Source organism: Zonotrichia leucophrys, chromosome Z (genome assembly GCF_028769735.1).
Source record: "Zonotrichia leucophrys gambelii isolate GWCS_2022_RI chromosome Z, RI_Zleu_2.0, whole genome shotgun sequence".
NCBI lineage: Eukaryota > Metazoa > Chordata > Aves > Passeriformes > Passerellidae > Zonotrichia > Zonotrichia leucophrys.
Window position 1 is genome coordinate 38,633,724 of NC_088200.1, and position 24,347 is coordinate 38,658,070.

General features: G+C 43.2%; 1 protein-coding gene across 2 annotated transcripts; it reads left to right on the plus strand.

The window, feature by feature from the left end:
• The first annotated feature begins 1,561 nt into the window (after positions 1-1,561).
• Positions 1,562-16,068, plus strand: VLDLR (very low density lipoprotein receptor). Of its 2 annotated transcripts, XM_064735274.1 has the most exons (19): positions 1,562-1,837; positions 5,681-5,800; positions 6,761-6,883; positions 7,744-7,866; positions 9,179-9,550; positions 9,657-9,779; positions 9,865-9,987; positions 10,446-10,565; positions 10,643-10,768; positions 11,143-11,314; positions 11,644-11,868; positions 12,023-12,141; positions 12,517-12,656; positions 12,759-12,900; positions 13,216-13,362; positions 14,281-14,370; positions 14,753-14,830; positions 14,939-15,108; positions 15,422-15,605. In XM_064735274.1, exons 1-19 carry the CDS (start codon positions 1,624-1,626, stop codon positions 15,455-15,457), a joined length of 2,763 nt encoding a protein of 920 aa, XP_064591344.1. In that variant the 5' UTR covers positions 1,562-1,623; the 3' UTR covers positions 15,458-15,605. The 2 variants fall into 2 exon arrangements, with proteins under 2 accessions (XP_064591344.1, XP_064591345.1); XM_064735275.1 differs by lacking the exon at positions 14,281-14,370 and having other exon boundaries at positions 1,566-1,837; positions 15,422-16,068.
• Positions 16,069-24,347: the final 8,279 nt, after the last annotated feature.

Genomic DNA, 24,347 nt, shown 5'->3' on the forward strand with positions numbered 1-24,347 from the left:
TCAACACACTACTTACACTAAGCCGCCTTCTTGAGGACCCCAGGCAACCCCCGTGTACACAAAAGATTTTTCTTGCTTGAAGCAGCATATGTTTGCAAGAAGGCTGTAGCATCTAATGCCACATAGCAGGCAGGCTGGGAAAGCAGTCTTTGCCCCTGAGGCCATGAAGTGGAAGAGCTGTAGGAAGGCAAACACTAGGAACTGCTCTCTTCATATTTACACATACATATGAGAAATATAATCCCCAGATGTATTTCAATTACACTAAAACAAATCTTGACTTTTAAAAATCTTTTAAAGTCTCTGATACACCAGCTATTTGCCCATTTGGATGGCGTGTGCAGTCATTCGTTACATGAACTGCAAGAGATAATCCACTCCAAAGTTATTCATGCAGTAGTATGGTTTGACTTTAGTGTAGTCATGATACAACCAGATGTGAATCAAAAAGAGCTTCACTCTGCAAATAACATACAAAGAAATATGTTATGACATGGAGGAAACATGGGAAATCAAAGATACTCGCTTCACTGGAGGAATCATTCATGTTACTGGATAAAACTTAAAGTATTAGGCTAATAAATCAAAAACTTCATTTCCAAGGGAAGAAACAGCAATCAGATTTTGCATCATTTTTGGATGGAGCTGCTTGCTGAGGTTTGTATCTGCACAACAGTATTAAAAGCACAGCACACAGTACCACCATGAACTAGCAGGTCTATAAACATACTTTTTCAAAAAAAAAATCAGTGTATTTTAGAAAGCACAATTTCAAATTCGAAGGGTGCCGCGTATACAAACACAACTTTGCACTTTATCAGTCCTTCTTTTCTATGTATATTTCACCGAGACGTAATTGGATGCATAAAACGCTACAAACGTGGCATAAAACGACCAATTCTCCTCCTTAAATAAAAGGTTAAGCTTGTAATTACACGATTTTGACATATCGTTTTGTAAAATTACTGATTAACTACGATCCTTCGATCGGATTAAGCAGAAGTAGCGCTTGTCTTCCTCTACAGCTGCGCCTGCTTCGTTGTAAATCAAGTTCCGCTACAGAGGGAGGGGGAAACCGCACAAACACGCGAGCATGTGGGCATGGGGCGGGGAGCGCCGCGTGGAAGAAAAGCTTCTTCGGAGGCAGCGCGGGTTTCGGCACGCCCGGACCGGGGGAGCCGCATCCCCCCTCCCCGCGGCAGCGGCGCTGGGGACACGCCGGGGAAACAAAGCGGCCGCTGCCGCCGCGCCTCCCGACCCGCTCCCGCCGGGAGTGCCGCGCTCCGCCGCCCCGGCGCAGGCTCCGGCGGCAGGGTCGCACCGCGCCCGTCCCCGCCCTGCGGAAGGAGGGCCGGGCGGGGGGGCGCGGGGGCTCAGCCCGCAGCACCTCACCGCTCCGCGCCGCCGCAGCGCCACTCACCGCGCCGCCCGTGCCCCGCCGAGCAGCGCCGAGCGGTGTGCGGGCGCGCCGCGGCGGCAGCAGGTGCCGCGGAGGAGGCAGCGGGGGCGGGCGGTGCTGGCGAGCCAACCGGGGCCCGGCGCGGCGCCGTGAGTCACTAGCGGGCGCGCAGGGCGGCCGGGCGGCTGCTATAAGAGCGCCGCGGGGACGGCCTCCCCCGGTGTATGTCTCCGGCTGCCGCCTCTGCTCCTCGGCTCCCCGCCCGCAGCGCCTGCCTGCCCGCGCACCCCGTCCCCGGCGCGGCGATGCGGCTGGACCGGCATCGCGGAGAGCCGAGCCCCTCGGCCGGCAGGCGCGGCGCGGAGCGGAGCGGAGTCCCGCGCTGCTGGGCGCTGCTGCTGCTGCTCGCCCTTGGCTGCCTGCGCGCCGCCGCCGACGGTGAGTGCGGGGCCGGGGGAATGGGCTGGGGCCCGCACCGCCGGGGCGGCTCCCGCCGCTGCCCCCGCGGCGACGCCGTCTCCCACCGCCCTTTAGTTTTGCCTTGCTCTCGTTATTTTCTCCCGCTCTTTCGGACTGCCTGCCCGCTGCCCCGGGAGGAGCGGGGCGGGCCCGGGTGAACAGGGGGGCGCTGCCGCCGCGTCGGCCCCGCCGCCCCCCGTGCCGGGCGAGGCGCCGCCTTCCCCCCGGGGCCCCGGGCGGCGGGAGCAGCGAGGGGCGACCGAGCCCCGGGAGCCCCCCGCCCGCTGCGGGAGGGGCCCGCCTTCCTGATCGATACTGAGGAGGAGGGTCTGAGGGGCTGAGGCTAACGCGAGAGGGTCGGGGAGGATTGGGGCTCTATTGTGGAGGGCGAAAGAGGAGCGCTTGGGAAGCTCGCGGCGTTAAAGGTGCTGTCAAACTGCGGTGCAACTTAGGCTTTGTGTATCCAGCGGTGTTGGCATGGCTCTAGTTCAGGGTCCGGAGCAACCACCGTGAGGGGTCTCCACCTGGTGGCAAGGCTGGGTCCTGCCGGCCCCGGGTCCCTGCTCCCGGGGCTGGGCGTTCGCCAGTGGCGCTGCTCGTGGCCGGCTCCCGGGCTGCCTCGCGGCGTAGAAGCTGTTGCCCGTATTGGCAGAGGTTTAAAAACGACCATCCAACTGGCTTATTTTACTCTTTAGTGGAGGAAATAATTATTGGCTGACTCCTTTCTTCCCTGAGGAGCTGAGCTTCAGCCTGCTCTCCTAGGTATGAGGAGGGCAGTTGGAAGTCTGCATTGTCGTATTGCTCTTAAATCTCGTGACTATTGTCCTAAAGTAGGCCTAAGTGTCTGATCTTGGTAGTGTTTCCTATAACTGCGTGCGGTTGTTTAGACACCAGGTATGTTGGGTAGAGCCCTGTCAGCGTGTTGTTGTATCCAGAATTCATACAAAGAGAGGGAGGAGAAATGTCTGCTAGTCACCTCTTGTCTCCCAGTCCTGTAGGTTGCTCACGTGCCTGGTCACAACAGACATGGTTAAATAGTAGTAGAATGAAAGATCAAGCTGGCTGGCACTGAAAACGCTACTTCACTGTGCTCAGAAGTCATCACAAGAGATACACAGTGATGGGAGTTAGTAGGCTAGCTAACCAAGTTATTCTGATTGTTCTTTCAGTTTGTGTTAGTGGCCCCATCAGCTCTCTTCTGCTACTAGTTGTAATTGCCAGGGTCTGGGAAAAGTCTAAGCTAGTTCCTATATGAGCTCTCACAAGGTTTCCCAATCACGGTCGAAGCTTTTCTGGGACTTGGTGTCAGATGACAGTACACAAGTGTCACATGTTTGAAGCTGCCCAGACAAGTAATCTGGCAACTTGCTTAAGGGCTGAGAACTAACAGTGATAGCAGAGATATGGAGAAAGGTAGTTTAACTTGGGTAGCCAGTGTATCTGTGCTCCTTCACCCTACACCCATTGCTGCTTCTAGTAAGTAGTTATCTGGGGAACTGTAAAACAATATGTGTTAGCAGGCACAGGCTCTGATGTTACTGTTATCAACATTTTTCAGCCTAAGATATATTCCAATGAAGAGAAAATGTGTGAAGGTGCTTCTACTGTAAGAAGAGCACATAAAGAGAAGCTTTACATTTACACATCTTCAGAGCAGTAGCAGGTGCTGACCTCTACCTTTGTGCACCTGTGTAGGTGTTAGGTCTTGTTGATTTTTTTTACTTGTTTGTGGGCTAAAAGTAGTACCTCTGACATTTCACTTGGTATTAGCTGCAGAAGCAATGATATATTCTTGGAACGGTTTGTTGTTAGGATTGTAATTGTAAAGTTACAGCTGTTGCTCCAAGCTCAGCTCTGGTTTCTGTTAGTCATGTGTGTAGCTTCCCTGTAGCATTTGATCAAAATGGTGTTACATTTGTAAGTCACAACGTACTAGGCAGCCTTAGCGATCCTTTTCTGGTTGTTCTAGCTTGAAACAGAGTAACTAAGGGCCATGGAGTTATTTTGGGATCTCCTTAGTGGCAGGCTTAGTCTAATATCTCTGTATGCTATTTTGGGAAAGGTTGACTGTTCTCACTCTGAACGCCTGGATGAGGAAGTCCTGAAACTAGCAGGAGTCGGTTGTTGTTTCTTTTATTTCATGCAGTAGTACAGTAAAACCTGAAATATGTCACCAGGGCCCACAACTCTAACCTTCTTTTAGAGGTTGCTGGACAGCAAGATATCAGGCTTACAACAAGCTTCTAATTGTGGCACCTACTCCCACTCTTAGGTGGCTGGGTGTGCTGTCTAGCACAAGGCAAGCTAATTGACTGGCAGCTCATGACCAAGTAGTAGTAGCAGCTTTACAAAGCCACGCTATTAGAAAGCACATGCTGCTGTAATTCCCAACCAGAAAAGGAAACAAGGGAATGGAAATAGTATACACAATAACTAATGTTCTGATTTTTGGTACTTTTTAAACATAGTTCCCATTAAAAAAGTTGTTAACTTTGTTCTTACGACTGGGTTACTGCTCTACTCCCCCCACAATGCTACTAAAACATTAGCAGAACTCAGTAAGGTGCTTTTTCACATCCTTGCTCATGGATTTACTTGAGACATTCAGCAGATAGAATTGCTCATGTTCTTGCTTGTACTGTCCAGTATTTGAATACCTCATGCCTGTTGGCTAGCCAGTATAATGTAAAATGGCTGAGTACCTTCCTTCTGCTTGGAAACTGTCCTGCATTTTGCATGTCCTACTGAGAGGACATAAAAATAGCAAATAATACTCTACTAAAATTTGATGCCCTTTGAATGCCAGGACAAAGCACTCTCACTAAATGATGCAATAAACCAAGAAGGATCAGGAGTCTTGCATCATGCTCTGGGCATGTGCAGCCAATACTGATGCACTATCTTACACACTTGCCTGCGTGCATTAAGTGGAACAGCTCTGGCTTAGCTGCTGAAGATGCAGGCTGCTGCTTTTAGTGACAGTTATAACAGGGCTTCCAAGACAAAGCACATTCCCTTGAGGGATGGGGTCACACAGTTGTAGAGCTGAAGATACACTGGAAAATGCACTCTAAGGATCTTGCAGAAAGCAGTACCTTACTCAAACATGCTAGCAAACCAAGATTTTCCAGTTGTGAGACAATGGACTTCATTCCAGAAGGAAGTGATGAATTACCTTGCTCTTTTAGCATCACACTTCTTTTAATGTGTACCAAGGAATGTCTCTGGATGCCACTTTTTGACGGGTAACATAAAGCATGAAAACTTGCTCAGCTACAAAGCAGTTATCTAAGCTACCTTTACAGATGTCTTGGGGATTCTGCTGTAATGTGTTAGCAGCAGAGCATTGAAATGCTAATCTGGCTTGACATTAATCAAATTTAAACCCAATTTGCTTAAAGTTAGAAGAGTTTTGAGAATGTGATGCTAGGTGCGAGGCAGCAAAAGTAATTTTGGGCACGCATTTTTGTAAGCTTGACTTTGCCTTGAAGAGGAAAACTGAGTGAGAATAACACTGAGACTGTTTGCTGCTGTTTGGCAGGTGAATGGCTATGGTGCTTAAACTTTCTTGCACTGTGAAGGAAAGCTTTTGGCTTTACTTTCATAATCTAATAAGATGATTGCAGAAATTTGGAGCTCATATCTGGTTTTGTGTTGATGTTATGCTCTTGATTAGGCTGGGTAGTTTCTTGATCTGTGGGGAAAGCAAGAAGGTATTGCTTTGTGGGAATCTATAAAAATCAGAAGGTTTTAGGGAGGTGGTAAAAAAGACAGCATAGCATTGCTTAGCAGTATTGAGGTGTAGGTTTTTTTTCTTTGAAGGTGCAAGAACAAAATGTGAAGAATCCCAGTTTGCATGTGGTAATGGACGCTGTATTCCTCAAATCTGGAAATGTGATGGTGATGAAGACTGTTCAGATGGCAGTGATGAGAGTGCTTGTGGTAAGTAATCAAAATAATACCTCTGTAGTAGTACTTGCTAGTTGGAAGTGGGGACTTAACAGTAGATAGCTGGAGAGATACTTTCCTTCAGGCCATCTGAACACAAGGACAAATTTCTTAGAATAATCACTATTGATTCCTTGTACCCATCTGAGGCAATTGAATTTTCCTGAGTGTTATCTAACTCTCCTGAAATTGGCAACTGAGACAAAGCTTGTGACCAAAATTCTTCACTTGTGAGAGTGATGACTGACAGGAACAGAATATAAGCCTGTTCTCAGTTGTTTCTTGAATACATAATAGAAAATGTTTGCTATTAGCACTCTGCTGTTGGCTATTCCGTGGCTAAAAGCCCTGTTTTATATGTGGAAGTAATTCTGCTGTGTTTCCTATAAACATTAAGTCTAGCTTTGGCTGCCAACCTTTGCTTTAAGCAGGCATAGAAGCCAAGATAGATGACTAGATTTACTTGGAGACCAGGCAAAGCATACTCTATATCCATCACTGGTGTGGTTGAACTGCCAGTCTCCTCAGGCAGACCTAAACTATTACCCTAGAGTTACATAGTACCATGCTTCTGTAATGACAAATCAAATGCCTTGACTATAAACTCAGAGTTCAAAACCTAAATATTAGTATCAGCAGACCTTATTTTAACTTAGGTCTGTTCAAAGCAGCAGCTAATATAAACTAACCTGCTTAGTCTCCTTAGCAATAATGGTCCTTCAGTGCCTGATTAGATGAATATAAGTGCTTCTCTGTACACAGAGAAATATTTGACCCCTTCCTACTCTGTAGGAAGTGGTCAACAGCACTGTTTACTGGGTTGGTGGGGGGCAACACCAGGCATCCACAAACCAAGGATATTGAATAACTTTCTAGGGCAGCAAAGCTGATCCCTGTTACCAATAAATAAGCTAAGCTCTGGTACCTAAACAAGTGGTTTTTTCTCCCTTGCAGTGAAGAAGACGTGTGCCGAATCTGACTTTGTGTGCCTCAGTGGTCAATGTGTGCCTAACAGGTGGCAGTGTGACGGGGATCCCGACTGTGAGGATGGGTCTGATGAGAGTTCCGAGCTGTGCCGTAAGTGAACCTGGCGTGGTGGTGTAGCCAGGCCTCTGGGGAGGAGCATTTTGACTTCCTGCCTGCTTGCAGTCTGGCTCTCCTCCTGAAGCAGGGATGAACTTGTCTTGGGGAGCACCTTCCTAAGTGCTTGGCCTTGTCAAGGTCTTGAGGAGACTTTTCACTGCTTAAAAAGATGCAGAACTGAGTGGGCACTCTTGCACTTGCGCTGGTAAGAGATAGCAAGTACCAGGCTTTCCCCACAGTCAGAAGCAGCAAGGAGAACATGATAGGCCTGTCACTGTGGCTTGTCCGCCAACTGATTGCTGTTCTCCAAGGCAGCTGCTTTGCAAGTGCAGCCCCAGTACTACAGAGCTAATGTAGGGACTGCGTATCTGACTGCCTGTTGGGTGTGGGAGGCAGCAGTGCAGAGCCTTGGCTGTGAGGTCTCAGTATTAACGCTCTGGTCTGAAGTATCATGACTCATCAAGCAGTATAGATCTATAGTATAGAAAGTGTCATTTTCCTGTATCAGTACGATCCACAGTGTGGAAGATTTCAGCCCAAGTCCTAGTGCACTTTGGCATTACTCCTCCCCACTACCACTTGTTGTAGCTCAAGCTGCTACAGTGTAATGAGCATGTAGTCACAAAGCTACGGCTACAAAGGTACCCTTAAAATATTAATTTCTTAGGAATTAGAAACATCTTTTTTAAACTGAACATTACAGAATAGTATAGCCTTTTCCATCAATTTATACAGATGTTGGCATCTAAATAATTGCAACTTTGTCCAGATCTGAAGCCTTTCAGTCTCAATTTTCAGCACAAATGCTGATACCCAAGTGGCTCCTAGATTGAACTAAAATTTTTTTTCAATAGACACAAGAACATGCCGGGTAAATGAAATCAGCTGTGGTCCTCAGTCAACTCAGTGTATCCCAGTGTCCTGGAAATGTGATGGTGAAAAAGACTGTGACAGTGAAGAAGATGAACAGAATTGTGGTAAGGAGAGAAATGGCGATTGCATAACTCTATTTGAAATTGACTTGTCTGGAAAGGAGCTACCTGGGCAGTACATCTGGGAAGATAAATTTTTGATAGTGTCAATATCTCTCCTACATTAGTCTTGTTTTGCAGCTACTTAAAGCAAACTTTTTGTAACAATTCTCTCTCCTGCTAAATTAAGAGCTACAATAATGTAAGCTTTTTAATGTGTGTCTTTTTTTCTCTGCTAATTTTGGCAGCAGCCAAAGGTATGTTTAGTCACTTGGCAAGCCAACTGTCAGAACTTGTTGAGAATTCCTGAAATTGCTGCTTACATTAACAAATTGTTTCCTAAAAGTGTAGCAGCAACTTTTAGCAAAGAGCATAGCTAATCTACCTTATAGTCCTATCCTGAAATATCTGTGGAGCTGGATTTCTGATGTTTGGGTGGCTGGGGCAGTGGGGATGGAACTTCAGGCTAGTTTGCAAGTAAAGCTGCCATTGCAGCATTAAAGCCAGCATTCCTGGCTTATTCAAAAGAATTTGCGTACATTTGAGTTTTCTGAGGTGTTCTGAGACATACTTGCTGTAACCAAAGGCACAGGGCTGGCTTCCATCAGAACCACCTTACGTGGATGGCCTAATGAGACACAGATCTCCAGAATTTTGCTGTGTGTCTGTGGAGTTGCCATCTTACTCAACAAACTAATGCCTTAATCTACAAGTAAATCTACAGGCAGTGTTTCTAAAGAAGCTGATAAAACTATGAGCCTAGGCACACTGAGCTATGAGCTACATTGCTATTAAACCAGCATAATTTGTACTGACATAAATTGCATGGGTGTGCTTAACCACAGGATCAACTCAGGCAAGACCTTGGTCTGTCATCCCTACTGGTCCAAGCAAATAGGGCACTGCTGTCCTGGGGACCAGCACAAAACACTTTAATTTCAAATTACAGTACATACATCAGACTACCTTAATCTCAGTCTGTTGAGTTAGCATTTCTTTTACCTTCTGTCTTTAGTTCACAGTGTTAGACCCTGTTTTCTGAAAGACCTGCAATCTGAAGTGCAGGACGGCCTAGCTACTTCAAAAGGTTATTTTCACTCAGGAATTCAAATCTGATGCCTATCACTTACAATGTCCAAAGGCAATGAGGATGGTCTGTGGAACTCAAGTGTCCTGTAGGTGGTTGTTTGGGCTTCCCTATTGCCTTGTACAGGATGCTGATATTGTGTCAGCTAGCAGCTGAAAAACAAAATATCTTCACACAAAAGTCAGCCTTCTTGTGACAATGTACTAATCTCTCTTACTCCCATTACCCCAGGCAATGTGACTTGCAGTCCAGCAGACTTCACATGCAGCAGTGGGCAATGTATTTCCAAGAGCTTTGTCTGCAATGGTCAAGATGACTGCAGTGATGGGAGTGATGAGCTGGAGTGTGCACCTCCTACCTGTGGAGTTCATGAGTTCCAGTGCAAGAGCTCGACTTGCATTCCCCTCAGCTGGGTGTGTGATGATGATGCTGACTGCTCTGACCGCTCAGATGAGTCTCTAGAGCAATGTGGCCGCCAGCCTGCACCTTCTGTGAAGTGCTCTGCCAGTGAGGTGCAGTGTGGCTCAGGTGAATGTATCCACAAAAAGTGGCGCTGTGATGGAGATCCTGACTGCAAGGATGGAAGTGATGAAATCAACTGCCGTAAGTTCACTTGGTCCTTCTCTAGGAGGTACTGCTTGACTCCTCTTTTATTTCCTTTGCTTCAGTAAACCTCAGGAGTAAAAGTCTGTAATGACTGTGTCCTCAGCTTCTCGGACCTGCAGACCAGACCAATTCAGATGTGAAGATGGGAACTGCATCCATGGGACTAGGCAGTGCAATGGTGTGAGAGATTGTCTGGATGGCACAGATGAAGCAAATTGTAACAATGGTAAGTGTGGAACTGAGCAAGAATAAAGTCTTTGCAGAATATCTGTTGAAGTTGGGAGTCACCCTCACAATCTTCTTTATGTCAGTTATTCAGTGCTCTGGACCTGGCAAATTCAAGTGCAAGAGTGGAGAATGCATAGATATCAATAAAGTGTGTAACCAGCAGAGAGACTGCAAGGACTGGAGTGATGAGCCCCTCAAGGAGTGTAGTAAGTGAATAAACTCTTTGCACAATGCTGATTACTAGATATGCTTAGATACAGCCTCTGAGTTGTCAGATGTCAGCTGGAATGCCCATTGGCACTCCTTGGTGGCAAATTTACAACTGAGACCAACCTAGTTAATAGGCTAGTTTTATCATAGCCAAACTGGCTGATAGGATGATTTCTTTGTAGTCAGGAAAGCACTTGAATGCATTAGAAACACTGAAACTTCAGGAACCTCAATCTTTATTGCTGCCTGCTTGTAACACAGAGAAAGTGCTGGTAGCTGAGTGAACATGAATTTGGGGGGGTTCTCTTGTATGTGACTTTGAGTGCCGGAACAGTTTATCAGATGTGACAGGCTTTGTTAGAAAGTGGATGTGTACCTGGAAAAGTGCTCCATGGCTAAGACTATAAAACTAAACAAGAATGCCTTCTCAGAAGTGGCCAATTCTCTCTTCTAGACATCAATGAATGTCTGGTGAACAATGGCGGATGCTCTCATATCTGCAGAGATCTCATTATTGGCTATGAATGTGACTGTCCAGCTGGGTTTGAGCTTCTGGACAGGAGAACCTGTGGAGGTACGTGTCTAGTAGTTTGACATGGCCTCTACTGGTGATACTGGAAGTGAGCATAAATTAAATTTTTGTTTTTACAGATATTGATGAATGTCAGAACCCTGGTATATGTAGTCAGATCTGTATCAACCTGAAAGGGGGCTACAAATGTGAATGTAGCCGTGGCTATCAGATGGATCTTGCTACTGGGGTGTGCAAGGCAGTTGGTGAGTGTTGACATGACTTTCATATCCCCATTTTAAAATGAGCCAGCAAATGATGCACTGTTTATACTACTGTGGTTTTTACACTAGCTATTATGGTGTTACTGGCCACTACTAACACTTCAAATGATGCCATGATACAGTACTTAAAGCTGCCTGACATAAACTGCTTGTGTCTGCTCCCTGGGCAGGAGGATCCTCCCTATCAAGTTGTGGAGGGAGAAAAGGATGAGGTATGGTACAGCCAAGACCTCTGTCAGCATCTGCTAGCAAGTGTGGAATGGCAAATGCTAAATATGATGACTCTTAAAACTTTCTGTAAAAGAAAAGCATGTGACTGAATATCCAGAAGTATAGATAACAAACTCTTTTTACAGGGAAAGAACCAAGTCTAATTTTCACCAACCGCCGGGACATAAGGAAGATTGGCCTTGAGAGAAAAGAATATATTCAGCTTGTAGAGCAGCTAAGAAACTCTATAGCTCTAGATGCTGATATTGCTGAGCAAAAACTTTACTGGGCAGACTTCAGCCAGAAAGCAATCTTCAGGTAAATGGGCTTAGCTTCTGAACCTAGTGTACTTCCCTAAACCATCCCATGGTTTTACCCAAGTAAGACCTATTTCTCTAGTCTCTGGTAAAGAAAACTAGATTCCTGGTGTCCTAAAGACAAAGTACAGTTGATGCAAGCTCCCATAGCTACCGATGTGTATGCCTGTTGCACTTCCTAGTAACTGCTGCTACATTTGTACAAAAGGCACTCTGTGGAAAGTCCCACATGCATCTTCTTCTGAAATCTTGCGCAGTATTTGCTGAGGTGTGCCAAGGGATAGTATCTGCAGTGGAAGTGGTTGAAAGCAAGTAATTCTTGTCTTCCAGTGCCTCTATTGATACCCGTGATAAAGTTGGGACACACATCAGAATCCTGGACAACATACACAGCCCTGCAGGAATTGCCGTTGACTGGGTTTATAAGAACATCTACTGGTCAGACTCAGCTGCAAAGACCATTTCAGTGGCTAGCCTAGATGGCACAAAAAGAAAGGTTTTGTTTCTCTCTGAGCTGAGAGAGCCAGCTTCTATTGCTGTAGATCCTATTTCTGGGTGAGTATTTGTCCAAGCTCTTTTAAAAGAGTACACCTACCAGCTACGTGTTCTGATAACTGACTTAGGTAGCCTTTGTTAGTTATTGGTCATAATAAAGAGTGATACTACACAGTACTATAGTGCATCATACAACATAAATTCTGCTTCACAGCTTTATGTACTGGTCAGACTGGGGTGAGCCAGCAAAAATTGAAAAAGCAGGAATGAATGGATTTGACAGACAGCAGCTTGTGACAACAGAAATCCAATGGCCTAATGGAATTGCTCTAGGTATGTTGAACTTGTCTCTGCCAGAGGTATTCTGGAGCTTAAGCAATTTTTTTTGCTACAAAAGCCAAGGTCATTCTTCAGAGAAGTATTTTCAGCTTCTGAGAAAGGGAAGCTTTTGTATGCCTGAAGACACTGCAACAGGCATCAACACTTCTCAGATACTGAAATAGTAACTTTTCCTGAACTGCTGTATATTATAGTTGAGGCACAGGCCACATAGGCATCACTGCAGCAGCCCTCTGTATGCTGGAATGGTAAGAAACTAGGGCAACACTGCCACCATTCTCAAACCTGTGCGTGTTTCAATTCTTGCAGCGAGCTTTGGAGGTTTCCTCCATGTGGACACTAAATGCATTGGTGTTTTCCCCCTCCTAGATCTTGTAAAAAGCCGCCTGTACTGGCTTGATTCCAAACTACACATGGTGTCAAGTGTGGACTTAAATGGCCAGGATCGTAGAATTGTGCTGAAGTCACATATGTTCCTTCCTCATCCTCTTGCTCTAACCATTTTTGAGGTAAGAATGACTTCCTATAGTCATTGTCAAAGATCCTCTTCTTGCTGGTATGGGGCTGATAGCACCATGGAGGTAATGGGATGCCATGGCATTGTCTTCTAGGACCGTGTGTACTGGATTGACGGAGAGAATGAGGCAGTCTATGGTGCCAACAAATTTACTGGAACAGATTTGGTTACCCTTGTGAACAACCTCAATGATGCACAGGACATCATTGTGTATCATGAACTTGTTCAGCCTTCAGGTAATTTCAATACAGTTTATAGTTAAGTGAGTGCATACTTGTAAGAAGCCTGCCCTGCCTGGACGGTGGCAAATGTTATCCCTTCACTGTACAGCTGTCCATTCCTACTCCTGCTCTTGGAGCTTCTAATATAGGCAGCCCCATGGGGGTTGAGAGGTCTAGTTGCAATTGCTCCTTCTGGGGCAGAGCAGATATAAATCTATAACCAGCTGAGACATGTAATTTTACTAAAACAATTACTGAGCAAATACTTCAGCAGAACACCTGGAGCATGAAGGCTCACTCTTGTTTACTCCTGAATTGCTGTACCAACAGGTAGGAACTGGTGTGAAGAGCACATGGCAAATGGAGGTTGTAGGTACCTGTGCCTGCCTGCTCCTCAGATAAATGAACATTCTCCAAAGTACACCTGTGCATGTCCAGCTGGGTACTTCTTACAGGAGGATGGTCTGAGATGTACAGGTACTGTAACACAACTGAGATCATTCCCAGGATGAATGGGGAAAGAGTATGAGAGTATTGAACCATTAGGGGGAAGGAAATACACCACTATAGGCTACAGCTTTGCTAAAATTAATCTGATGTAATTAATCCTGGAGGGGAGGTCCTTATGCTTTAATGTGGCCCTTAGAGTCTGTAGGTGCTGTTCAAAGTCCATGCTTTGCTTCTGCGTCATCATCATCATTTGCAACAGGATCTTGTACCTCCATGGCTTTCTGCAGACAGCAAGCACAAGGACAAAGCATACTCAGCCTCTTACAAAACAGGGGTATAAACTAACATGGCTGTACCTATAAATACACAGATCAAAAGGTGATTGGCTAATGCTGCTGCCCGAGGAAGCTTGTACCTCCCTTTGAGCATGCTGCTGTACTGAAGTTGTCACTACTGACTATGCAGCAGGCTTGCTTTGTCCTGTGGAGTGGAACTAGAAACTCCAAGGTGCCACTGACTGTATTGCATATTGATTCTGACTGCCACAGACTGCTAAATGCAAGGATGCTGGCCTCCCTTGGCTGCTCTAAAAGGTTGCTATGGGTATCAAAGGCTGTACCTAATCAGTAAACTTGTAAAACTAAAATCTTATTCAGAAAACCTGAATGCGAAGGATGGGATGGCTTGTGACTGTTGTGACTTTAAATTCCTGCAGTTCATTCCTGATTAACTGCCTGGCCTTGTTCTTGGAACTACTTTTCATCAAGAACTCTCTGCTGAGGGTGTGCTAGTGAAATAGTTAAAGTCAGTGTTCCCAGTGAAGCTAACAACCTGCATGATCATTTTTGCCATCTGCTGAACCTTCACTACCATGGCTCTCATAGCAAAGCCATTGCAGAACTTCAGGATTAACTGATCTATAATTAGTTCTTGATCTATAATTAGTTTCAGGTACTGGAACAACTGTGGCTTACACTGAGGCTAAAGATACCAGCACAACAGAAAAATCTCCAACTGTTGGACTAGTTCCTGGAGGTACTGGTCCCAATAACTCACACTGCTAAACATTAGAGAAATTAAATGCAAACTGACCAACTAGCCCACATGGAAGCTTTTTCCTTTGCATGCAAGTAGAGAGCGCAGGCCAGATCGCTTGTGTAGTGTAGCATCTGGAGCATGTGTTAAACAGATTTAGTTCACATAGGACAGTGTGGAATCTGTAGGTTCCATGAAATCCCAGGAGTGCTCAGTAAAGGCAAACAATAAAGAAACTTCCAACTAATACAGGATGAAGCATGTTAGGCTGTTCTAGCAGAGAAGCTAATCAAGTAGGAGCTTCTGGGTTTGGGAAATGCTTGCATATGACAATCTGCCAGCCTGTCAGTACGCAAGCTCACTGCGTCAAATTCTCATGCAGCGTTCAACACTAGTGGTACAACCTCTGAAGTAACTGCAGCTGGAAGAACATCAGCAGCTTGGATCATTCTTCCTGCTGGTGAGTAGAGCATTTACTAGCTTTTTGGACACCATATTGTGGGACAAGCCACTCTTAGGAGCTTGACCTGACTCTACTCCATGTTCGCAATCTCTCTATCCCTTGCAGTATTGCTGATGATGGCTGCAGTAGCTGGCTACTTCATGTGGCGTAACTGGCAGCACAAGAACATGAAAAGCATGAATTTTGATAATCCAGTTTACCTGAAAACCACAGAAGAGGACCTCACAATTGATATTGGAAGACACAGTGGTTCAGTAGGACATACCTACCCTGCAGTAAGTAAACCTATTATGTCTGAGGTTTATCCAGGTTAATAATTGGAGTAGAAAGACTGCCAAATGGCACCTGAATTGAATTTAGGAGAGGTCACTGCTTTTGAAAGCTTCTGGCTGCAACACTACTGCGTTGAACCAACTGACAACTTTACCCTATAATTAAGGTTAAAGTTCTGGTAGGTAACTAGTGTCTGTACCTAGGATGGAGTAGTCTGCTGAATGTGGTCACTAGCCTGCAGAACTAGCAATGATGTGTGTTGCTTTGTCTTTTATTAGTGCAACTGTAGCTAACTTGTACTTACTTTTTTTACAGATATCTGTTGTCAGCACAGATGATGATATGGCGTGAGCAGTGGATCAGCAATCACTTTCAGTTTACTTGTGTCTTACACTCTTTGGGGATAGTAACCAGGTTTGTGGCTGAAGGACTTCCTCCATTCTTGGAAGAAAGAAGATACTTTCTGTATTTATGGAACACTTGTGTAAATAGTTATTTTCTACAGCTTAACAACTCTGTAAATACCTGTCCACAACAATTCAGCTGTTAGTGGTTACAGTTTTATCAGTAACCCTTGGGTTGGTTGGTCAGTAACATCACTGACCAAATATAAAGCACTTTCCATAGAAAGCCATATTCCAGCCACAACTTGTAACACCTGTACATATGTCTATAGGCCACTTGTAAATAATTATTGGAAAATCACTATCAAGCACTTTGAAATACTTCAGATGTAAATTATTGTACACTCTCTTTTTCAATGATTGGGGCAATGGCAATAGGATAAAACGGGTTATTATGATTGCCAAAAATTTGTAAACATAAGTAATTTTATATGTACAATTGCTTCAATCTTGTCTGTTACCTCCTAGAGGTCTACAAGAATGAATGATCTTTAAGAAACCACTGTAAAACTCAAATGCAGCCAAGGGGATAAAAATAAAATGAGTCAAGCAGTTAAAGTATTGTTCTTGATTATTATGTTAGCACTGAAGTAAAATGATGTATCTCCTAAGTTGAAAGCTTTAGTAGGCTGCACTACCACTGCCAGCCAGATCATGAAGTATTTCTTCAATTATTTCAGCAGCATTCTAGGCACAAGTGTCAGGTAACGTGTTTGTTCTTGAGAGTAATAGTCTGCACAGAGTAATGGACAGTGTGGGTCTCCTGTTGGAGAAGCCCAGCTGATCTCATAAGTTAGCACTGACACAGGCAAAAATGACACAACTACTGCTGCCATATTTTGAGAGGCAGCACTGGCAGACGTGCAAGATGGAGACAGGTCAGAGCTCACCTCTGCCAGGTGAGTGTGAGGTCCTCGCAGTGCCAGGCTATTGGCAGTTACTCCCCGTACCTTTTGTAGTATGAGGTGCTACTTGACTGTTGCTAATCCTTCCCCCTTCAAGGTAAGAAAAAAATTGTTTATGGTGGGAGGGATGCAATTTCAAGGCTAAGACATAATTTGGAAGAAGCAATAATCTCTTGGTTATGCTTTCGTGATGACATATTAAATCATTCTCAATCAATCCTGTCTCTAAAATAGTAACAAAAAAAATCATTGAGTCAGAACTTGGATCAGTTCCTAGGCTTGCTTCTAATGCCTGTTCTCATTGCAGTTACAGCTGGGGTCTGTTCTCTTAATGGTCTTCTTGTATTGTGGACTCCTTTATTAACAGAGGAGGACAGCTGCCAACTTGTGCAGATTTAAAATAAGTTGTTTCTAGCAAGTTCACAACTCTTCGGGGAGTTGAAGCTTCTAACCAGCTCTCTCTGGCAACTATTGACTGCAGGCATTTAAGATATCAGGAACTCATGTGGACAAAATTGTCTTGCAAAGATTAGGATGTCAGGGGGCCTCTATAGTTTCTGGCTAGCAATACTGTATCTATTTTACAAAGTACCTTTTGGGATAAAGTGCCTTTCATAGCTGTGTAATATGTGAGGTTCATTAGTTATGGGGTAGAATTCAGCTTTTTCAGTTAAACTCTGAACTCTGGATACTCTGAAGTTGTAAAACAAAACATAATTCTCAGTCAGATGGTTAATTATAAATTCACATGGCAGCTACTTACAGGCAAAATGCTCTGCCTTCCCAGTCTTTGTACAGAACAGCTCTACTATTTTTGATTAAGTTCATTGCTCTTGCCAGTATCATATCAAATGGTATAAGTAGAGACCAGTAAGAGCAATAAAGACATTTCTTCCTGAGGTTAATATTTATTTGATGTAGCAACTCAAACATATTTTGGGAACCCAAGGGAGATTTACAGACACTGTGGACTCTAGGAATTTGTTTTCTGACTTTACTCCAATGTGCTGAACAAAGAATAGTGCCTTGAGAAACAAAATTTATTCCTATAGTTTAGAGGGGACTTAACACTTTACCAGATAAAATTTATATGGCTTCATATAGCAGGAGGGAGGAGTGGGGAGTATAAGGCAATAGCAGGAGATGATACAAGACAGCTTGTACTTATTTGCAAATGTTGTTTGGTTTTAAGTCTCACTAGGTTTATTCTTTCCTGCCCCTCTTCATTTTTGTGTTATGAAATCATTGTTTACTTGCACAGCAGGCTTGGATAGTGGTAGAGATTCCTTCTGTAAAAAGAGATCCAGCTTGCATTGACAAATACCATCCTCTCTTTTTTAACAGTTTTTTTCCCCTGCCATCTCCAAGTGTTTGACTCTGTTTTACTCCTTGTCTTATGACTCCTCTGGCATCTAGTGAAGGTGGCATAGCCATACTGAGCACTCCTACAGCAGCACCCTGTGGCTGTGCTGGTGTCCACAGAAGGAATTCTCAGTCATCATCCCAGTCTCAGCTCCTCTGCTGCAGTTGTGTGGTATCCCAGAGCAATGGGACATTAATAACCTCTTTGGTCAGATTTCATTATTAGGTTGGTTTTATATTCCTCCTGAAGAATTTTCTGCTTATAGATAGAAAAATATGACTGTAGATGGTCATTGAGGTAGTATCAAGGTAATGGTATAGTATTGGCTTCGCAGAAAAATAAATAAGCCCTCTGATTCTAAACATTGCCTATTTCTGTTCAGTGTCTGCTGGCCAGTGTGACTGCAAAGCTAAATTTAAATCTTGTAAACACGCAAATTTCTTTTAATACACTTCCTCTACCCCCACATTATTTTCTGCCTCCTATTTGATCTGCCTTTGTTTTTATAGCACTGTAAATATTTTACATTATTGCTCAGAGGAAAATTAACATAAAGGGAATTGATGTTGTGTGTGTGATTTTCTTCCTCTTCTGCACCTTGTTCCTCTACAGCTAGCTACAATATACCTTTTCCAACCCAGCTTGTATTTGCCTACATTTTTAATGGACATACCTTATTTCCAATCAGATCTTTCCTGAAACAGCAAAGATACATTTATCTATTTTTATGCAAGTGCTGAATCTTGCTAGATAAGACAAGTACAAAACCAAAAACTTAGGCTGGAAGAAATAGTGTGAGAGTCCTCAGCTAAAGGAAAAAAGCATACAGCTGAAGAAACTCTCTTCATTTCACAACCTGGATATAAGTGGAGGTCTGCCAGTACTTTCTGTAGGTATGGCACAGCATGGCTGGGAAGGAATGTGCTCGTGTTCCTTCTTTGAGCTGCCTCACAACCGTGGTTGGTACTGTCACTTACTGGAAGAAGGTGTTTGGAGAGGTTGGTATGCTCTGTTGAAGCAAACTTAATACGTTCCTTGCTTGCTGGATTTTGCTTTTCCTCTCCTGAAGGAGCTTTGAAATTTGCCCATATTGATGAAAAACTCTTTAGAGCAGGGGAGGAACAGACAGGCTGTGCAATCAGGCTGCTGAATATCCAGGCTGTTAAACATGTGAAATAAAGACTGCCTGTGGAAAGAATGATTGTCTTAATTCTCCTTGCACAACCCTGGTTGGGACACTTCCACACCACTGTCAAGCAGAGGAAAATGCTTTGTATCATACATAAAACTTCCCCCCATCCCAAAAACCTAAACATGTAACTGAAAGCTAACTTCACTAACATACTTTTTGCTCTCTAATAAATTGCTTGAAGATAGGAAACACTAAGCATTAAATCAAAACAAATGATTGTGAAAAACACATTTCACAGAAATGGATTTTTGCTGTGCAATGTCCTTTGTAGAAAAACTAGATGTTTTTAAAGTAATTTTTTCCCTCCTTCCTAAGAAGATCCTTTCCTAGATCCTTTCCTAGAGTCAAACTTCAAAATACATGGAAATGTTTTATCATAATGTCAGTGCATATACTTGAAGCTGATAGGTAGATAGCAATGTAAAAAGATTAACTTAACATTCAAAACACTTGTTTCTTTCCAGTGAAAGTATTTTTGAAAGGCTGATCATTGAATACAGTCAATGCCACAATCATCTAGAAACAGTGCTGCATGTTCTAATGTCCCCTTTGTGGATGTGTGCAGCTGAGAAGTGTGGTTTGGTTTAGACATTATTCCTTATTCCTTTTTTGGATCCTTAAATATGACAGGTCATATGTGCATTTAAATGAAGACTTTCTTAAAAGTTAGATTATAATTCCACAGTGTCTTGTGGCTGCTACTGTCTAAGTTAGAAATGCTGTTAGTTTCTAACTTTTTGGCTGGTGCCTCTAGTGGTAAAAAAATTTAATCCCATTAACTTTCTACAAATAATGATCCTTAATGAAGCCTCAGTACAAAATTCAAGTTACATGTGCTATATTCATACAGGAGCAATGTGGTCATTCTAGTTTTACTAGAAGGTTTCACTGATTATTCTTTAATTAGACAGCATTCAACTCACTGCCCCTCTTCTCTTTTTTGGTGGAGGAATAAGTGGAAGTCATTTAGGGGCAGAGGGTGAATGGTATCTGTTGAATTTATGTGTAAGTTTTTCGTTATGATCCACACACATTATCAAATTTCTGGTGCCAGGTAAAACCTGGTGATTTTGTAATTGTAGCATACCTATATCTTGTCTCAGAAATAGAGTTTGAAGAATTGCTTGGACAGAGGTGGGTAGCTGGCAGATTGTAGCATATAAAGAGCTATTTCTTCATAGCCCTTTGTCTTTCTGGCAGCCTCCACTTCTAGTTTAATTTATGTAAGTGAATGTGGAGAAAGAAAAGTTGTAAAACTGCTTGCTTACAGAGAGCATAATTCAAATGGTGTCGTGAGAACTGCATTTCAGTATTTGATGTAGTGCATCCATCTGAGAGAAAAACCACTCAAAAAAGCCATTTTTCACCATCTTATGTTTCAGATGCAAATACCCCCTGACTGCTGAGGACTAATGTTTTGTTAGCTGTCTTTGTAATTTGAATGTCACAGGCAAGCAGTGGATGGTCCCAATTACATGATATCGCATAAGGGTCCCTTGCTGACCATCAAGAATCTCTGTCAGAAAGCTGTTTAGTGCTCCCTGTATTAGCATAACAGACATGACTTTCACTAGGAGCTACCCCAATGCTTTCTTTCAGTGCGCAGCAGTTAAGAGGGTCCACTCCAGAGTAGGATTCTGCAAGTGACTGTGACGTATAGCTTTAATAATTAGACCTGACATTCACTTTGCTCTTCTCATCTGACACTTCAGTAGCAGTTAGTTAATTTAACACTAAGTAGCAGTTTTTTTACATGGTACTGTAGGGGCAACTGAGAAAATGAAACTGCCTTTAAATACCTCAGAATAGAAGGAAGTCACACAGCCAGCCTGGTCATTAGGAGCGTAACAATCACATTAATGAATCAGTGAAGAATTGAAATAATCACAACTTGTGTAAATCACTTATCTCCAGAGCCTGTTGGCCTGTAGGGAAGAAGTGAAGCTTCACTATCTGCCTCAAGAGACAGGGCTGAGCTAGGGATCTGCTGTGAGAAGTTCGATCCTCATCAGAGACTGTTCCAGTATCTCTGGTGTGCTTAAATATGTGGCAGCTTCCCCTTTGCCTGCACCTCCTCTTTCAGTTGTTTTTGAGAAGACTCTTGATGCTGTAAAATGAGGTCTTTAGTCTTAGCCATAGTTCACAGGAAGGAATCTGGCCCAAATTCATAACAATCAGAAGCAATCACATGGGTAAATCCAGGAACAAAAGCAAGATATGCAGAAGCCCTACTGCTCATGTTGCAAAATGTAGGGCAACTGAAATAGCAGACAAAGTCTGGGAGGCATCCATTAGGCCTGCAGCAACATCCCTAGGTGCTCCTTGAAGGAGGAGTCCCTGTCAGCAAGTCTGGGTCTAATGGAAAGTCTCCAGTCCCCTTCTGAGGGCAGCATGCAATGCCTCATCCATCTGTTGAAACAAAGGATCAAGGACTGATAATCAGGCAGAAGGACATCCTATGATATTTAAGATTTTCAGAAATTAATATTAAAAGGGGAGCAATACATTGAAGATGAGAGCAGAAAATCAGTTTAAGTCAAAGGAGAAGCTGCCATATTAATTCTTCTTGCAGGGAATCGTTCTCAGTACAAGCTATTAATTTACGAGCTGCATTAAATACCATTTTCAAGTTTGACTATAAATGAAAGTCCAGAGGACCAGCTAGGTACAGATCAGCTCTTAAAATGATAAGGATTAAAAGGGCCATTACCAGACAGTAGCAGAGTATATACATTTCCAATTATTTAATTTTGTTTCTTTGTATTTGTTACAAATAGGGAGGAAATCGAATCAATGTCTTCTCATCTTGGCAAATTTGTAACTTGATTTGCTAGGAACTTACTGTTTGCTTTTAGAAGCAGTACACAGAGAAGTGTACTGAAAAAGAGCCCAGTTCACTGGAAAGAGGAAACAAAACTCAGAGAAATCCTCAGCCTGGCACAGAAGAAAATGCCTTGCTCAGCAATTTATCTTAAATACACAAGCTGACACAGTTAGCTATGAAGAGGAATTGTCATGGGATTCCTTGGCACTCTGGAGTTTCTGTGTGCTGGTCCATCATGTTTGATTGTTTAAGCTTCATGGACCTTAGAAGTGTAGACAATACAGTCCTGTGCTTTGTAAGGAGTCGCAGCTGCCTTCAGATTAGGTATGTATGAAAGGCTATTAAACAACTCACGTGGCAAGTGGAAAGTGTGTTGCACTTATTCTGCTATTTGTTTCCTGCTTCATCTAAGACAAATCTCTTCTCTGCCTCAGCTTTCCCACTTGTACCAAGTCATGGTGCTATTACAAATGTAAACCACAGCTTGTAAAGCTCTAGTGGAATGACGGGTGCATGTGCTTAGTGGTACTCATATGCAGAAGCACACTTGTATGAGCAGATTTCACTCAAAGATGCCCAATGCCATGACTTAACCAAATTTTAGCAGAGACCTGAGGGGAGTTGTTGTGGTGCTCTGCCTCTCTTTTTTTCTGGTGAGCAGTGTAGGTGCTTGTCCTAGTTTTGGCCAAGGACAGGGTAAATCTTTGGCAACAGCCAAGAGCGGGGATGGCCAGACCCCGATGTTACACCATATCACCTCAGATCACTGCCAGGGACAGGCTAAGGGACTCTCTCTTCCAAAAAGACTGAGATTTCTGGATGGGAGAAAGCATGATGGGGAAGAGCTGGTTGGGATTCCTTGTGGGCTTTCCATGTAAATGATTTCTATGTCTCACACATTTTGTTGTTAATATGGTATTTGTTACTGTTAATTTTCTTATCGCTTTGCTGTTTCCAGTAAATTGCTCTTACCTCAACCTGATTTTAACCTTTTGTGGCTCTGATTCTCCTCTCCGTCCTGCTGGAGTGGGAAGCATTAGGGGAAGGGGGGCAGTGAATGACAATTTGGTTTGGGAGAGTCTTGGTGGGGGCATTGAACTGGGGAACACCATTCCTAAACCACAGATGTGTACCATAAGGATGTTTACTTCTCTGTTAGTTGTAAGATTTTGCATTAAACATGCGGTTCTAAAGGAGAGAGAAAACAGAAATTACATATATATGAAGTTTAATCCAATGACATAATGTATATGTTCATTCTGCTAGACTTACTGCATTAGTAAGATGCATGTTTGAAAGAAATAGAAAGAGTAAGCACAGAATATTATGTCATTAACTGGATTTCAAATAGCCGTGGAAGAATCCTTGGAGGTAATTTTGTACAGCTTACTGCTCAGAGCAGGGCTCCTTTCAAAGCTAAATCAGGCTGCTTGGCTGGGCAAGGTGTGAGTTTGCAACTTAGATCAGACTTTATTACTCAGATTTGATTAACATATCTTTATGATGCTGGTTTCTTCTAGCAATGAGTTGACAAGATTTTCTGGTACAAGGACACAAAACAAGGTATTGTTCTTTGAAAAGAGAAACGGACTCAAATGCAGATGTCAGCCATCAGAGTAGTAAGAATGAGTTCTTTAGCACAATTAGTGTAATGCTTTCAATGAAAAGAAATATATTTCAGGACCTGACTCCTGAAGCAAGTTTATATGTTGACGTGCTTAAGACTGATTTTTTTTTGTTAACTCTCAACCTCAATCAGTAGCTCCTAGACTCATATTGTGCATATATTCAGGTTACATGGGAAGTTCAATAATAATCTGGATTTACTTTATGTTGTTTGGAAGTCTCATACACATGCCTACTGTACTGGTCATACATTAACAGCATAAAAACGTTTTCAAAAGCTTCAAGCTAATAGTGTAAGAAAAGACCTTAAGGACATAGTGTTGCCGACTTTCAAACGGTTCTATTCAGTTTTATAGGACTATGCTACTAAGAATATTTTTTAAATCAAGATTTCTCTTAAACTTAACAAAATCATAATACATTGCTGTGATTGCAACATTTACATCGTGATATTGCTAAACCATCTATGTCCCAAAGAAGTGGAGAATTTATCAAAATTGTAAGTAAAAGGAGAGACAAAGGAAAGTGTCTGGGGCTGATTAGTTTCTTCATCCCAAAGACAAAAAGTAAAAATCAAGTTAACACAGCTTGTATCAGTATACCATTTTGTCTTTAGGACAGAAGACTGGCATAGAAGCTGAATGCACTGTACCAATCTGCCCATCCTTTGCTAGGTTAAAGGAGGACAGTGAATAAAATGTGGTACTAGAAAACTTCCTGGTGGCATTAAAAAATCAGTAATTTTTTAGCTCTTTGATAAAACCGGAGTACTGAGCATGTAAACGGTTCCCTGACTTTGCCTGTTTTGGTTCCAATCCTGCACTGCCTTCTCCCTGGAAGTAGGCATTTTTCCACTGTAATTTGTCTTTTTTATAACAGTCATGAAGAAATGTTTCCTTTCTGGGTTAATATTGCCACGTGATGCTT